The sequence below is a fragment of the Pangasianodon hypophthalmus genome, chromosome 14 (assembly GCF_027358585.1).
Source record: "Pangasianodon hypophthalmus isolate fPanHyp1 chromosome 14, fPanHyp1.pri, whole genome shotgun sequence".
Lineage (NCBI taxonomy): Eukaryota > Metazoa > Chordata > Actinopteri > Siluriformes > Pangasiidae > Pangasianodon > Pangasianodon hypophthalmus.
The window spans coordinates 13114327-13131119 of NC_069723.1; the positions used below are offsets into that span (position 1 = coordinate 13114327).

At 38.3% G+C, this 16793-nt stretch overlaps 3 protein-coding genes across 10 annotated transcripts; 1 reads left to right on the plus strand and 2 right to left on the minus strand.

Annotated features, from left to right (window-relative positions):
- Nucleotides 1-3357: 3357 nt before the first annotated feature.
- Nucleotides 3358-5634, plus strand: LOC113533014 (gap junction delta-2 protein). Its single transcript, XM_026924798.3, has one exon. It carries the CDS (start codon nt 3358-3360, stop codon nt 4417-4419), a length of 1062 nt encoding a protein of 353 aa, XP_026780599.3. The 3' UTR covers nt 4420-5634.
- Nucleotides 5635-5655: 21 nt separating this feature from the next.
- zgc:171927 (uncharacterized protein LOC100124616 homolog) lies at nt 5656-10637 on the minus strand. Its single transcript, XM_026924417.3, has 6 exons — nt 10531-10637; nt 10065-10137; nt 9785-9880; nt 9359-9454; nt 9143-9274; nt 5656-6911 (listed from the first exon to the last, which is right to left on the minus strand). The coding sequence occupies exons 1-6, from the start codon at nt 10542-10544 to the stop codon at nt 6693-6695; spliced, it is 630 nt and encodes a 209-aa protein (XP_026780218.2). The 5' UTR covers nt 10545-10637; the 3' UTR covers nt 5656-6692.
- Nucleotides 10638-10785: 148 nt separating this feature from the next.
- Nucleotides 10786-16745, minus strand: zgc:113149 (uncharacterized protein LOC541363 homolog). 8 transcript variants are annotated; one of them, XM_053239747.1, is made up of 6 exons: nt 15821-16564; nt 15661-15729; nt 14317-14485; nt 13672-14183; nt 13457-13510; nt 10786-13304 (listed from the first exon to the last, which is right to left on the minus strand). In XM_053239747.1, the coding sequence occupies exons 4-6, from the start codon at nt 14153-14155 to the stop codon at nt 12868-12870; spliced, it is 975 nt and encodes a 324-aa protein (XP_053095722.1). In that variant the 5' UTR covers nt 14156-14183; nt 14317-14485; nt 15661-15729; nt 15821-16564; the 3' UTR covers nt 10786-12867. The 8 variants fall into 8 exon arrangements, with proteins under 8 accessions (XP_053095722.1, XP_034166588.2, XP_034166587.2 ...); XM_034310697.2 differs by having other exon boundaries at nt 13672-14109; nt 14289-14485; nt 15821-16555; XM_034310696.2 differs by having other exon boundaries at nt 13672-14109; nt 14289-14485; nt 15817-16555.
- Nucleotides 16746-16793: the final 48 nt, after the last annotated feature.

A 16793-nucleotide genomic window follows, 5' to 3' on the forward strand; every position in this document is an offset into this window, starting at 1 on the left:
TGGGATTCCAGTCCATCACAGAGCACCCCACACACACACACACACACACACACACACAAACACACACAAACACACACACTCATTCAGTTACAAATTACAGGCAATTTAGCATAGCCAGTCCATGTACCTGCATGTTTTTGGCTGGGGAGAGGAAACCGGAGAACGCAGGGAAAACCCACGTGAACACAGCGAGAACATGCAAAAATCCACACAGACAGTAACCTGAACTATGATGAGTATGAATTAATTCAATTCAATTCATTTTTATTTGTATAGCACTTTTTTTTTTTACAAAGGTCATTGTCTCAAAGCAGCTTTACACAAACAAAAGTAAAGTGAAGTGTGTGTGTGTGTGTGTGTGTGAGACGTCTCTGATGAGCAAGCAGGGCGACGGTGGCAAGGAAAAACTCCCTGAGATGGTGATAGGAAGAAACCTTGAGAGGAACCAGACTCAACAGAGAACTCATCCTCATATGGGTATACACTGAATTAAATGCAAGCAACTTGTCAACTTTAATAAAATTATATATTTTTTGAAAATTGCATTCAATCTCCAGAAGCCCCATGGTTGCAATTGGCCAGCACATGTTACTTTGTCATCCATCCCTATGGGGAAAACCAAAAGAGACAGATGGCTGACCTGCACAAGTCAGGTAAGGGATATAAAATTAAATAAGCAGTAAAAAGGTTTATTTTATAATTAATAATAATTAATAATAATAATAATAATAATAATAAAAAAGTTAAAAGTCTGGAACAGATTGAAATTTGCCAGGAAGTGGACATATGAGTACCCCCAGATCTTTTAACTAAAAACTTGGTTTGATTGATCTTTTAACAACATAATGACTCAAGATGAAGATCAAGTGCAAATTTTTGGTGAAGGGAGGCTTCACCAAAAAATAATTGTAGAATTCTGACACAAAAATTTTGAAAAAATAAATTCTCTACTTAAAAAAGTATTTTTGTTTGAATAAGTATACACATAACTTTTTAAATGTCACTCATTGCGTCTGCAGGCGCACTTTCTTGCAGGGTGATGTTAATTCTGTAAATGACTCTTCCATGCGACAGGCTTATTATTCTACTGATGGTTTTGCTGCTATTATATATTGTATTTATATATATATTTATGTACCTAGCAAATTTGGCCATACATACACATATAATTTCCTTATACCTGTACAATGTCAATAAAACTCTTCTCTTCCATTATATTCTGTATAGGCCAGAGTCTACCAAAATAATATTATGGTTTCATTAAACAGAAATTAATTTAGCATAATTTCATGTTATATAAAGTATAATTAAATGGGGTGTGATGGGTATAACCCAGATTTCACCTATGTAAGCTAATTCAGCTTTTTTTTTCACCAAACCAACCATACACAACAGTAAATACTGACCTCTCTAAGCAGAGTGGTGCAGTGGTGGTGTTTTTCCCCTGAGCAGCAGTGAATGTAGCAGGACTGTGATCATGTTGGAACTAACATGTGACTGAGTCACCGCTTTACTCTCTCACACACTGCAAAAACATCAGGTTTAATGGAGGAGAAGTGAGAAGCCACTAGGACATACCATCTGTTTTGCTATTTCCATGGATATGTTGTAAATCATACTGGTGAGCTGAATTGCTGATAATATCTGGATAAAAGCATTCCTCTGTGTTTTTACATGTTTAATCTTAATTTTGTCTATGGAACTATTTCACTTCTATTAACGGTCAGGGATGAGTAACATATATTTTCTCTTGACACTGTAGAAAATAGTTTACAATTTTACTGTAAGCTATACACATTTCATACACATTTAAAATCATACACATTTAAGTGAGGTAGAAATGCTTCATGAATTAGCATTGTTGCCCATTCCAGCAAATTCTTCTGAATGGTGTTTTTAACTGTTCATGGACGTTCAGAGACGTTACCTCCTATTGTACCTTTAAATCTTTGCTGTGTTTATATTGGGAGTCTTTGTCTGAATACAGTTCACTGTATTGGGTGGAAGGCCTGAATACATTTAGTCAGCCCATTCTTCCAGAGCTCGCTCGGTGGAGTTCATTCCCTCTGACAGGCTTCTCTACAAATGTAGACATGCGTACGGACAAAATGCACTTTTGTGCATTTCGTCAGATCTGGATCAAACAGAGACAAATCACACAAGGTGAGTGTCTACATTTTTCTGTATGTCTATGTAAATTGCAGCTTGGTCAGTTGACCTTTATTTCTGTAACTCACAAAAGTTGTTATAGTTGTTACATGTTAAGGAACCACTGTATAAGTGTAGCTGACAGTGAACAAGGATCAGATAATATTAAAGAAACCTTCCAGCAATTTTCAACCTTTTTTTCTCTAGTGTACCTGTAGCATATGTGTCATTATCAGTATTTGCACACATTTATGTTTACCAAGAACACTAAACACACTTACAGTGGAAGTCTAATCATAGTAGGGGCAGGCAATAAATATTCATTATGCAAAACATTTTTGGTCAAAGGTATTTGTAAATTAGGGTGGCACCACAGCGCAGCAGGTAGTGTTCCTGCCTCACAGCTCAATGGTCCCTGGTTCCATCCTGAGCTCGGGTTACCGTTTCACATGTTCTCCTCATGTCTGTATGGGTTTTTCCACCTCTATAAAACATGCTGGTAAATTGGCAACTCTAAATTGCCCCTAGGAGTGCACAAATGTGTGCATGGTATTTATACGTTGAGTCTCCAGACCCACTGCAACCCTGACCAGGATAAAGCAGTTACTGAAGATACATAAACGATGAATGAAATTATAACCACCACACTCCAACAATAAAAGGCTTAGAATTTAAAGACACAAGAGAATATCTCAACAAGGCTATTTCTCAGCAAAGACACAAGAGAATATCTCAACAAGGCTATTTCTCAGCAAAGACACAAGAGAATATCTCAGCAAGGCTATGCAACTTTTCAGCACAAGCAATTTTGAATATTCATGCATGATCAAACCCACACCACAATGTAGAAATAAAGTAGTAATCCTTAAAAGAATTCTACAAATTTTTTGTATACATTTTTGAGTTTGATTTACAGATGTTTAATTCATTATTATCTTCAGTAACCATTTTATCCTGGTCAGGGGTTTATCCCATGAACACTGGGCAAGATGTGCAGGATTCATCATGGATGGGACATTTTCTAAATTTGCGTAATTCTAATGGTTTATTGATTCCACAAGTTCCCTTAGATTAATATCTGTGGTAATTACATATACAGAACAAATACAGTGGATAGAATTTAGATGGGAAAAATGCTGGAGTATTTGTAAAGTGTTTTTCATTCATGTTTAGACTTAGACTAGCTCTTTTGTCCTCACAGTGTGAAGCATGGGAGACTGGTCAATTCTGGGACGCTTCCTAGTGGAGGTTCAGAACCACTCCACAGTGATCGGGAAGATCTGGCTGACAGTGTTGCTGATCTTCCGAATCCTGCTGGTGACTCTAGTAGGAGATGCAGTGTACGGTGACGAGCAGTCCAAGTTCATCTGCAACACACTCCAGCCGGGCTGCAACAACGTCTGCTACGACACGTTTGCGCCAGTCTCACACCTGCGCTTCTGGGTCTTCCAGATTGTCCTGGTCTCTACACCATCCATCTTCTATATCATCTATGCTCTCCACAAAATCACCAAAGATGAGAAGGTTCGGACAGAGCGAGCCCAGGCTCTGCTCCACCACCCACATGTTGAGTGTGTTACGCAGTCGGGTGGAGAAGGCAACGTTTATTTGGAAAGTCCCAGTGAAGAGGAGTGTGTGGAGCAGAGCCTCCTGCAGAGTGACTACAGAGAGGTTAGCAAGGACCCTACTGAATATTCAGGCCAGATTTTGTTGATATACATCATCCATGTGGTTCTTCGAGCCATTCTAGAGATAATGTTCCTGGTGGGCCAATACTATATGTTCGGATTTAAGGTGCCATTTCTGTTTCGCTGCAAAGCCTACCCATGCCCAACTCGAACCGACTGCTTTGTGTCACGTGCTACTGAGAAGACCATATTCCTAAACTTCATGTTTAGCACAAGCCTGGGCTGCTTTCTTCTCAATATTGCTGAGCTTCACTATCTAGGCTGGGTCTATATCTTCCACATACTATATACAGCATGTTTCGGGTGCTGTGAACCTAAAAGGAGACTACATGTTTCCCACAGTCCTTTGCAGCTTAGGCTCAGGCATTGGATGAGAGGCAGGCTGGTCCTGCAGTCCTCTTCAGCCACTCTTCAATCCCATGAGAGGACAGCCACTGCCATGTTCTCACAGGGACCATCCATTTCTTTTGAGACAGACTCAACACTAGAGTGCACCTCGAAGACAAACCCAGAAGAAAAAAAGTGCACAGGAATAAAATTAGCCAACATGGCTAAGTTGAGCAGCAAGAAGTCTTGGTTATGAGTGACCGTTACTGCCCTTTACCGCCTATTATTGTTAAAGCATCAGCAAAATGCACAACACAATACATTATACTCTTTAATTTACTTACACTAATTTCACAGAGTAATATAGCAGTTTAAAATAAACTGTAAGGAATAAAACACTAATCAATGACAGCATGGTGTGATCCATTAGCACCCCGAATATATGCTGAATATTTTCACATAACCGCACGGCCTGAAATGTTTTATTCCTCTTATACAGCTGTAATTTATGAATGACTAAATATTTTTTAATTAATTAAAATACATCATGTTGTCATTACTATTAGTTTATAGTTAGGTTTATTGTTGTCAAACATCCAAGAAACAAGTTAGTTCCTGTTATCAGTTACATTACAGCAACTATAAACAGTCATCCTTTCTCTGGCCTCCCATTTTATTAAGAAACCGGAATGCACAAACTCATCTGTCCTGACACTGGAGACTCCTTCCATAAATGGCAAATAAATGTCTCCTTCGAGAAAGCTTCACTATATCAACAGTTATACATTTTTTTGTTATTGTTAATCACTTTATTTTTAGCCTTAGATAATGTGGAGTGTCTGTCATACAAGTCCCTGTGGATTCAGTGTTACTGCAGAAACAATAATTAATGAGGATGATAACTTCTCAAATCACAAAATGAGGTCAAATCTAAGCTCCTTAAAGATCTTTACTTTGCTCCAACAGTGTCTCACTATCACTAACCCATGTGGGAAGATAACAACCTTAATGGACTTTTGAAGTAGTTTTTGTTTATTGTAATATGCAAAGATCATCTGATTAAGCTGTCAGTTTTTGCACTCTTCACTGTAAAATATTTAAAAAGGTAACAATCACCAGTTAATGATATTTAATGAAAGAAGTGTGGAGAATATCAAGGCTTCTTTTTTGTGGCTAATAATCTTTATATTGAATGATTTGACTTCATGTTTTAGCTTTTCTTTAGTGTATATTCTTATGCACATGGCAGTTTATGCTTTGTCCGAGAGAGGGCGCCATTTCCAATGGTTATAATTTCATCACAATGAGCTAAACAGACATTGTAACAGTAAAATAGTACTTTTTTTTTTTTTGCATTTATTAATTTTATGGAGCAAGACAGAACTGCAAAGTAAATAACGCTCTAAGAGCACACTGAAACCTTGCATACAAATACTGTATACAAACAGAAACAAGCTTAATGGATTTGTTCATCAGAATAAAAGAGTAAGACTATCAGGAGTTCTGTGTGAATTGTGAACTCAACCACTGGAAAAGGAAAAAAAAAATTCAGAGCAACACAACTTTGTGCATCTTACATTTTTTGTTTGTTTGCCTCTTACTAGGCTCAAATCTGGTAGCAAAAAATGAATGTCCAGAACAATCATTCATTTTTATTAAATTTATTATTATTTTTGGGTTATCCAATACGAGACAAATCACAAAATATCTACTTAAGTATCCCCACATAACCCTATCAATCTTTTGAAGATTAGAATATTTTGTAGAAAAAAAAGTACATTGCTCTAATATACATTACAGTGGCCCACGTGATCAGAGGATCGTCTTGTTCTTTCTAAAATGTGTTATTGTTCTGTTTGGTTCTCATTCTGATGAATGGTATTTTACACTGCTTATACTGACAAATGCAAAATTTGTTTTTATTATAAAAACCACTAGTAGACTTTGGACTCAAAATCACCATTTCTTATTTAACCTCAAAGTCTTGGTTATTTACAGTATCATAAATAAAACATTATTCATTGACTACAGTGAAACTAATAGAAAATGTATGTAGCTATGAGAGTGTGGAATAGAAATCTGGACCTGCTGATGGGACCTCGCAGTTTAAGATGTTACAGGGATCTAGAGTAAGGGGGTAAATATATATATTAAATGTCCAAATCCATTAGAATAATCTAATATGGGTTTTCTCACTACCATGCCTCGTAATATACCTAACTGATATTACTGAATACTATACCTAACTAGTGTTTTAGTTATTTATAAACAATAAACTAATATTTCACTCTTTAAAATAATGTTTTTGCTAAATAACTGTGTCCCTCATTGACCCACCATTGTTACTATACTTGATTAATCTGACACTTTAAAACAATATGCAACACAGTGAGGAGGTTTATAGCATATTCGTCCATAATGAGACATAAAACATCAGTCAATATAAACTGTGAAATACCATTAGTCCACAAAATATTCTTTTTAAATATGCAAATCCCCTGAACATACTCCATGTTAAGTCTATTAGCACTAACAGCAGGTGTTGACCTCCTCAGCCGTTGCTTTCTGAGCTCCATGCCACAGAGGAGCACTATTGATTTTTCCCACTTTGACTGTCTCGTTCTGAATGCTGTCTTCCACGACTCGCTTCTGGATTTCAGAGGCCATTGTTAAAAATGCCTTCTCCACATTGCTTGCATTCTTTGCACTTGTCTCAAGGAATGGGATTTTAAGTGTCTCAGCAAATTCCTGGAAAAAAGTTGTACAAATTTTATTAAAGGCTAAATACACTATGTACAGATTGTCAAAAACAGATAATTCTCTGTTTAGAGCATACTAAATGTAACAGAACTAGGACACAGGATAGGCAATGCGGCTCTAAACCTTCCATCATGATAATGTTTACAGTAGTGACTTCTCATACAGAAGGGTGACAAAATAAAGGAGAAACTTTAGTTGTGTTATGCTGTTGGGGCAATTTGCTGGTATAGTCTGGGTCCCCCTGCAAATCAAAAAGTTAATAGACTAAGGGTGTGAACCTCAAGGTTCCACACAATGTGATATGATAATTGGTTTATAATCAATTATCTCTAATAATCAATTTATGATTGTTCCCTAAATTCATTTGAATCATTTCAATGTTGTCTTTTCAATCTAAGCATTGTCCTTTGAACAGTCCAATCACTGTACTCCAAATCCTGACTGATGAACTTCAACCCATAATTACACATTCTGATGAGAGTCGTCTCTTTCAGCATGACAATGTCCCCATCCACAGGGCATGGGGACTCACTGAATAGTTTGCTGAGTAAAAAAAAATTATGTAAATCACATTCTATGGCCTTCGCAGTCACCAGATTCCAACCCAACTGAACACCAGTGGTTTTGGACTGGTGTGTTAGACAGTGCTCTATACCACCAACTGCAAAACACTAGTTGAGGGAATATCTTTTGGAAGAATGGTGTTCATCCCTCTAGTACAGTTCCAGAGACTTGTAGACTCTATACCAAGGCACACTGAAGCTTTTCTGGTGGTTAGTGGTGACCCAACACCTTAATAAGACACTTTTTCCTTTGTTACCCATCTAAATATGTTAGAAACAATGTGTATAAGAACACAATACTATATACATTGACACAATCTTGCCATTTCAATGCTATTTTAAATATACCCCTGCGAATTTCATCTCACAAATCATAACTGTATAAGATAGTGTAGCATTACATGAGAGGCTACTTGCAGTGCAAGAGGAGGTTAAAACAGGGTCAAACTGAACAGAAACAGAACACACCTGCCCATGGCAACTAACTGAAAGCACTTGAAAGAAGTTACTGTTTCTTTTTTTGTACAGTCTGTTTTCTATAAACTAAGCAGGCCAACAATGTCACATCTGCTTACTAAGTATGTACTTAACCAGCTACTCTGCTAACTAGTCAATTGCTAATTATCTTTCTGGTTATTTAGCACAATACAGTAATGGAAGAGTTTGTCTAGTGGACAACAGTGTCATATACCACTTGTTTCCTGTGTGGAAACAGAAATTGTATTGGATGAAATGTAACAAACTTCACTTGTTAATAAAATGTTGGAATGACCCTGAAGACAGTAAGTGGACAAAGCCTGGGAACCTACAGAACATCTTACTAGAAGTGGAAAAAACTTTTGGCCTGCTTACAAATACAACTTTAATACACAAATTTACTGTGTTCAAGCACAGTTTCCACCATGTTTCACAACAAAAATCTAAAGCCAAATTGTTATTTTTGTTGAGAACAAATGGAAATACACTATATGGCCAAAAGCATGTGAACATCTGACCATCACACCCATGTGTAGTTCTTCCCCAAACTGTTGCCACAAAGTTGGAAGCACACAGTTGTCTAGAATGTCTGTGCATGCTGTAGAATTACAGTTTCCCTTCAGTGGAACTAAGGGACCCAAACCTGTACCAGCATGCCAATGCCCCTGTGCACAATGAGAGCTCCATGAAGACATGATTTGCCAAGGCTGGTATGGAAAAACTCTTGCACAGTGTCCTGCACAGAGCCCTGACCTCAACCCCACTGAACACCTTTGGGACAAACTGGAACACTGGCTGCACCCCAGGCCTCCTCACCTGACATCAGTGGCTGAATTAGCACAAATCCCAACAGCCACGCTCCAATATCTAGTGGAAAGCCTTCCCAGAAGAGTGGAGGTTATTATAACAGTAAAGGGAGACTAAATCTGGAATGGGCTGTTCAAAAAGCACACATGGGTGTGATGGTCAGGTGTCCACATGAGTACTTTTGCATGTGTATACACCTGAAAATGTCTACAAAACCAAAAAAAATCCTTTGGTTACTTTCTTTCCTTTTGTGCCGTAATCTTCATAATCTTAGTAAAAAAAAAATGTGAATGCATTAAAAATAACTTGTAAATATTTACAAGTGACTTACAGACACCTCTGTGACTTATGAGCACTGGTTTGGGCAGATACCTTTGCTGTCGTGAAGTCCACCACCTTTTTTGATGTTAAATCACTTTTGTTCCCCACCAGCAACTTCGAGACATTTTCACATGCATAGCGATCAATCTCCTCCAACCATTGCTTCACATTGTTGAAGGACTCCTGCAATTACAAAGAACAATAAAATCTCTGAAGATCTCTCAAAAAATAATATCATTGTTATTACCCTATTATTATGGTTATTACCTGGTCAGTAACATCATATACAATGATAATCCCATGGGCACCTCTGTAATAGCTGGAGGTAATAGTGCGAAATCTCTCCTGGCCAGCTGTATCCCACTGTAATGAAAATCAATAAGTATATAATCAATATAAGTGTTTAGATTGATTACTGATAGTGTAAATTCCAAGATATATTAACAAACCAAAACTATGACATAATGGTACTTAATGTGGAATAAAAATAATTCGAGAGCTTGACTATAATGAAATCCATGGAATGATGCAGAGCTTATTTTACTTGTGCGGCCAGTCTTCTATGAGAAACCTGGAAAATGTCATGTTAATGCCGGCTTGTACAGACCCAGTGAAGAATTAAAGATCGAAACATCTTAAAAAAGGATGAAGAAAAGACATAAAATGCTGCAGCACAGTGAATACTTTACTCACAATTTGCAGTTTAACTATCTTGCTGTCCATTTCAATAGTCCTGATTTTGAAGTCAACCCCTATCGTGCTGATGTAGCTTTCAGTATAGGTGTCGTCCTGTTGGCATTAGCATGCATCAACAATGAGAAATAATTAAAAACAAATCTATACAAATGCAACAAATTCATTTAAAAGATATTGGAATGAGAAATTAATTTGACAGTGCAATTTATCAGCATAAGACCTGACATCCAGTCTAGTCTAATATCATGTTTCAGTATCTATTGACTTTTTGACTTACAGCAAAACGCAACAGCAGACATGACTTCCCCACGCCAGAGTCTCCAATCAGCAGAAGCTTGAATAGGTAGTCGCTAAGAAAAAGCATAACACAAATGCAAACAAGTCTTTGGCACCTTGTAATTCTTTTCCTTATGCTAACACACCAAGCACAGGCAAAACTGTAACAACTGAGGAACACAACACCATACAGCAATGTTTTCTAATTTCACAGACACCTACAACTGCACCATGGAGATCACTTTTGCTTATGCATTATGCAATAATTGTTTATTCAGAAACATTTCTAACCTACAAGGTGTACTTTTATGTTAAAAACAAAAGGCTAACAAGCAGTTACCCTCCCACAATAAAGCAGATCCGGATTCCTTATTTCCTTTTAGCAACATGATGGAAAAATTCAAATATAAAGCACAACACAGCAAGGCACAGAAACCAAGACCAAATAACAGGCTACAAATACTTACTATTCAGGATTCATGTTCACACCAAATAATGGCACTGTTCCAAAAGGCAGAAGCAGTTTTTTTGTTGTTCTCAACACAGTGTTGTGCCTTTAAAAGAGCGAACAGGAACAACGCTGGTTATGGAGATCCTAGAAAAAGCTCCATTATTTATTAAAGCCACTCATCAAATTACAAAGTGGTCACTACCTACGTCTTGAAGCATCATAGCAGCAGGTTTGAAAATGTACCAGTAGTTTGCAACACACATCCACTTACTCGAGACAAAATTATTATTCTGGTTTATTCCAATCTTTACAGTAGTTTTTACATAAAACATTTAACAGTGTTCATACTACTGGAAGAGCAGCCAACAAGGAATCAGTGGAAGCTGTTATCAAAGGTATCCTTATTGAGCACTTTCAGAATTAAATATCATATGGCACCTGTAACTACAAAGAGGAAAATTTAAAATAAAAAAAAAAGGAATCACTTAATAATTAAAGGTAGTTAAAGGTCATAGGTAAAGGTTATAAAACCTGCAAATTTACTATAAATGTGCTCCACACAATGTCTAATAATTCAGATCAGATCTGAATTTTAACATTTGGGTGAGAAAAGAAACACTGAAAAGCTGATCAGTCACATATAGAGAAGTAAAGGGAAAATCAAATTAAGACACTGATCAATATGGTGTTTAAAATACCACAAACTGAGCATCTCAGATAAATAGACTTGTTTTAAATTCACTTATAATTTAAAACTATTACAGAATTTTTAAATTAGTTTATTTACATTGCATCATTAAATAAAGCTTTGTCGATTTAAAGTAGGCGTGTCTTATCACTGGTCCAAACAGTCAATGATTTTAAACAAAGAGATAGCACTGATCTGAGAAACAGTCTGCTGTACTAATGCTACTTTCCAGCTGTTCCATACCAGCTTCTTCACGTTACTCCATCACTACTTTTTGGAGATGTGGGAGAGCTTATCTGAAAAGGCTCCTGCACACAGTAAACAGTATTAGTGCATGTATGAGTCCTGTGATCGCAATGAACACTGGGAGGGAGGTAGCTGAACGCTGTAGTGGACTATTATTATATACTCCTGAGGCATATAACTGTACTGTTCATTAGTTCAACAGTCCCTCCCTGTTCTCCAGAGAACATCCTCTAGCTTAAAGCTGAAGTGTGTTGACTAGTGATGGGCATTAATCGAGTACTCACTGTGTAACAACCTAACTTATTCACTAATTCGTTTAAAAAAAAAAAATTGAAATGATTTTCTTCTGCTTAACACAAAATTAAAGGTAAAAATGAAGGATTAACGCACTGCCGTGGCTTTGTCACCAGTGCAGCAGGCCAATAAATGTACTCCCATTTTCATTATTACGAGGCAAACAAGTGACAACGCGTTTGTCGGGCTGCTGCACTGGTGACAAAGCCAAGCCTGGCAATGCTTTAATAGTTCTGAAAACAAGGAATGTCAAATCCAAACTTTGTCAGATGTTAAAAATACAACAAGTCTACTAAAGCTTATCATTAACAAGTCAATATTCATATGTGACTACCACATTAGTACCAGCAGAGTGTGTTTTCTCCTCTGTAAAAGATTTTGCTAGCACTGTAGAGACTGGAAAAACAATCAAATTTAGATGCTATGATTTACATTTATATGGGGATTATTTTAAAGTACCAACAACTGAGCACACTGGATAAATAGACGTACTGTATTTTTAAAATTATTTTACGTTTTAAGTTATTTATTAATTATTTAATAAAGCTTTATTGATTACTAGGTGTGCCAAATTTGGTTCAATTATTTACCCATTTACCCAACATTCATGGTGGATTAAGTATCTCTTAAGACAAGGTGAAGATGGCCAGTTTTACGTAAATCTCAGGCCATGTAAGAAATGCAAAATTTTAGTTAATGTCGGCGACAAAAAACATTATTGAGGGTAAATAAATAAAACCAAATCTGAAATATTGTGACAGTCATTACTAAAGAGAAAGAATACTGCAAGTTTATTTTTGCAATATAAAGCAAAGCATGGTGCTAGTGCAAATGTGGCAGTACAAAATTATAACCTAATATAATTTTACTAGCATAGTAGAGCACTGTGGTCCAAGTGCATTTGAATTTACTCAGTTGGCTGTAGTATTTGCCACTGAGCCTAAAAAAACGATTGTTATAAAATGAGTGCTGTTAAGTGATGCAAAATACCTTCACACAAAGTGAGACTATTTGTGTTAAAGATCAAGTAATTGATTCGGCTTTTCTTAGGCTTGAGTACTCGACAACAAATTTACTCGAAATGCCCATCACTAGTGTAGACTATATTTAGGTGAGATGCAGGTGCTATGGGTGGCCGTTGGATTTGTCCTGCATCAGTGCCAATGCACTGGAGGAAAAGTCACGCAGCACGTGCAGTGTATCTCTCTGCAGACGCAGTGTGTCCCGTGCAAACTCCTGCTGTGTCTGCACCAGCCGCTGCACTGACTCGGCCACTGACTCTAGTGAACGTGACAGCGTCCCTATCAGCACAGTGGTGGCCTGTTGCTCCTGGAGGCTGAGGGAGGCGCTCTTGGCGAGGTGCTCCTGCAGACTGCCTGGGCCTTGTGATGCTAGACGACAAACAGCTGCACGGGAAGAGCTTCCTGCATGAGCTGTACTATTGCTTGATGTCTTAGGCTGGGTTTCAATTTTGATCTGGTCTCTGTCAGCAGTGGGTGGCTCAGGGAGAATTTTGTTTTGATCAGACGGGTATTCTGTTTCACTGACTCGTAGGCCCTGGTCTGATGAGGGAGGAAACACAACACTGCATGTTATACAAGAAATCAACATGATAAAAATATTTAACACATGCAAAATAATAATAATAATAATAATAATAAAAAACAGTACAATGCTGCTGCTATAAAAAGAACAACAAAAATGTTCAGGTTACCTTCTGTGCCTGATGGTTCATACTCAAGGTCAGTAAGAGGCACTGCAGAATCATCTAGACCAGTCAAGAACAAGACACACCTTATCAAATAGTCCACTTCAATTGTAATCCTCAAACCGAGGATATTATTTAGAGCCACAGAGGTGAAATACTTAAATTTGCATCCTCAAACAAACCCATTCCTAGTTAATAGTTAGTTTAAAGGAAGCACTCACAATTATACGGCATATCCAGCGGCAGATCTGTGTCTCCTTTGCTGCTCATCCCAGAGTGGTGTGGCATGCCCCGTGGCTTGATGGGCAGCCTGCCATTTGCCGTACCAGGGATGTGCAGTGGCATCCCAGAGGCACCTTGGCTGTCCTCATCCTCATCTGCAATGCTGTCTGACAGTGGGAACTTCTCCCCAGGTCCAGGCTGGAGGATCTGGTGCACCATTCTCTCGATAGGAGAAAGGTCGTCAGTTATGCGGGCAGCAGAGAAGCCGGAAGCTCTCATGGCTGCCACCTTGCGCTTGGTGTCACACTTGAGATCAGACCACTTCTTCACAATCTCGATGACCTCTCTGTGACACTCACTGATCTCGTTGATGCGAGCTGCGAGAGCGGCCCATGTTCGCTTCTTAACATCACTTGAGACACCCTGGTTGAATTTACCTGTTTGGAGGACATATATATCCATGGTACAGTGTTTGTCGTGCATGGTGATGCACACGGTTCTATGTGTACACCTAGTACATCAAAAATGTTGAAAAAAGGCAAAAAAAAAAAAAAAAAAAAGACATGTAAATTCCAGGGACGCTTAACCGGGTTTGAGAATTAATAATCATACTGACCAACCAGTATGTGGCGATTTCTCTTCACCTCAGTCAGCAGAAGCTGAACCTCAGAAAATGTGAAGCGCAACTTCCTTTTCTTGAAGTGTGCTGATACAACTGCTGATCCAGTAGATGAAAACGGATCTCCAGACATCCTTGTTGTCTCCTCTCAGCCTCTGGACATCAAGCCTCTTATTCACCAAACAGCCAATCACCTATAAGGAAAAACATTTCCTTTATATAATGTGTACAGCAGAGATACCTCTGCAAAATATATACAGTATTGGACAGCAGAAAGCTATCAGAAGTCTGGGTATTGGCTGATAGCCGATACTGGTCTGATACTACATTGTGTGCTGTGCTCATGTGCATGCATGAGCTGTATCATGTAAAATAACACTCAAGTGAATTGGATTAGAAAATATGTCAATTCCAATCAGATTTGAATCCAATGATTCAGCCAGCATCAGTCCTGATGTTCAATAATAGATCAGGACATTCATGTGATTCTACAATTATAATATTTTTCTGCACGTACAAGCCAAAAGTATTAACTGGACTTTTCACAGTGTAATGAATCTGAGCCAACTCAGTAAGAATGTAAACAGTTCCACTGATGATTTCAGGTCAGCAAACTACTACAGAACATCCTTCAAATGGACCAGACTTCTTTTTTTTTTTTTTTGCTTTCTAAGGTGTCATGTTGTTTTAATAAGACTTGCTCATATCACAGTGAACTTACAGATATAATGTGAGGGCTGCATCTAAAACCTGACAGTAAACTGGACTCAGAGATGTGATGAAAACTGTATCAGGTCGACTTTTAATGTATTATTAGCAGAAAAAAAATAATAAAAAGAAAAGAAAAAGAAAGAAAAAAGCGGTTCATGAATGCCATGTAGGAAAGGTGTGCCCATTATTTGTTTATGAGAGAGCAGAGCTCAGTCTGGAGGAAGACAGATGAGGATCACTCAGGAAGGACTCATCCAATGCGAGGAGACTTTTACGGGATCGTTTTGCTTTAAATGATCTGCGTTCGTCCTGTAATCAGCAAGACACTCTCTCTCCCTCTCTCTCACACACACCGCCTCCACGGTGCTTCCTGTTTCTTTGTTGTGAATGTGTGTTGGTGTGTGTTAGTGTTAGTGTGTGTGTGTTAGCTAGCGGTGCTGCAGGCTGCGGCAGAAAAACACCGAGACCCGCACAAACGCCATCGTACTCAGGCGTCTCTACATTCACTCCAGATAATATTTCAGACCTACACACGAAGCGAGCGGCTAATAATAATATTGATATGAATATTAACATATGACAGTGTCTTAATGGTGTTCAACAAGCCGGCTACTGCTATCGGACAGGTTAGCTGTGCTAGCTACTCTTTCAGCAGTACCTGAAATTGCTTTATCCGTAGATTAGCTAGCTAGCGGGCTGCTAGCGAACGAGTCTTTTTTTCCCTTCCCTGTGAACGAATTCACGAATGTTCATTTTTACGTCGAGGTTTTTAAGCACTACTTTACAAATGTAGCACAATAAACTTTCTAATTACCCACACAAACGCGTTATGGTTGCCGTAATAGTCAGCGAATCGACGAAAACGCCCTCGAGTACATATCCGAAAACTTCGTAGAGGAGCTCCCCTGTGTCGCGCGCGCACACTCTGTTAGCTACGTCATTTTTTTTTCGCTCAGTGCGCACGTTCACCCGCGGAGGAGACAAACAGCGCCCTCGTGCGGTGTTGCGTACAAAAAAAACTGCGCTGTGTGTTTTTTCCCTCACACACTAACGAACAGAAGAATCTTTATAGTGTTTAATCAGGTCGCTCATTCAGATAACAGTCATGACGTGCACTTAAACACCTAAGAATTTTAATTGGCTGCGCTAAAGTGACGCTTTGTCTCTGGCTAGCCAATCAAATTTAAGCTCGACACAAAAAAGTGACGTTATATTATCAACTGCTTCTAATGACGTGTTAGGAAGCTCAGTAACTTGGACCTGACGTCAGAAAAGTGATTACCACTGATTACTAATCTAATACTTAAGCAATCCTACATGAATGCTATTTTTAAAGATGTTTAATAATAGACAGAACATATGAGTTATTACATTATAGATATACATACAGTGTATTATTATTTACAGGCATTGACTGTGATGTGTTAAGGTTCGGCTTCACAGGCCCTTTCACTCATCTCCAGTTTCTCTAGGATAATGGAGTTTCACTGAGTGCAAACAAACTTCTTTTGTTCGACCCTAACCGGGAGCCTGTGCGATAACTTGGTATATTAATAGGAAGGATTTAAATGAGCGGATACACAGGACAGACATTACAGGGAGAAAAAAGAAGAAGAAAAACCCAACCACAGAGCTGTAGGTGTCACGCTCAGGGCCTCCATTTTGAATCGTGTCGCATCTCAGGTCATGAAGCAGCTCTGCACTTGTTGTCCAGCAGATGGTGCTACTGAGCACAAAGTGTGCCACAATAGTGAATGAATTGAAAAGGCAACAAGTTCACTGTGAAATCAA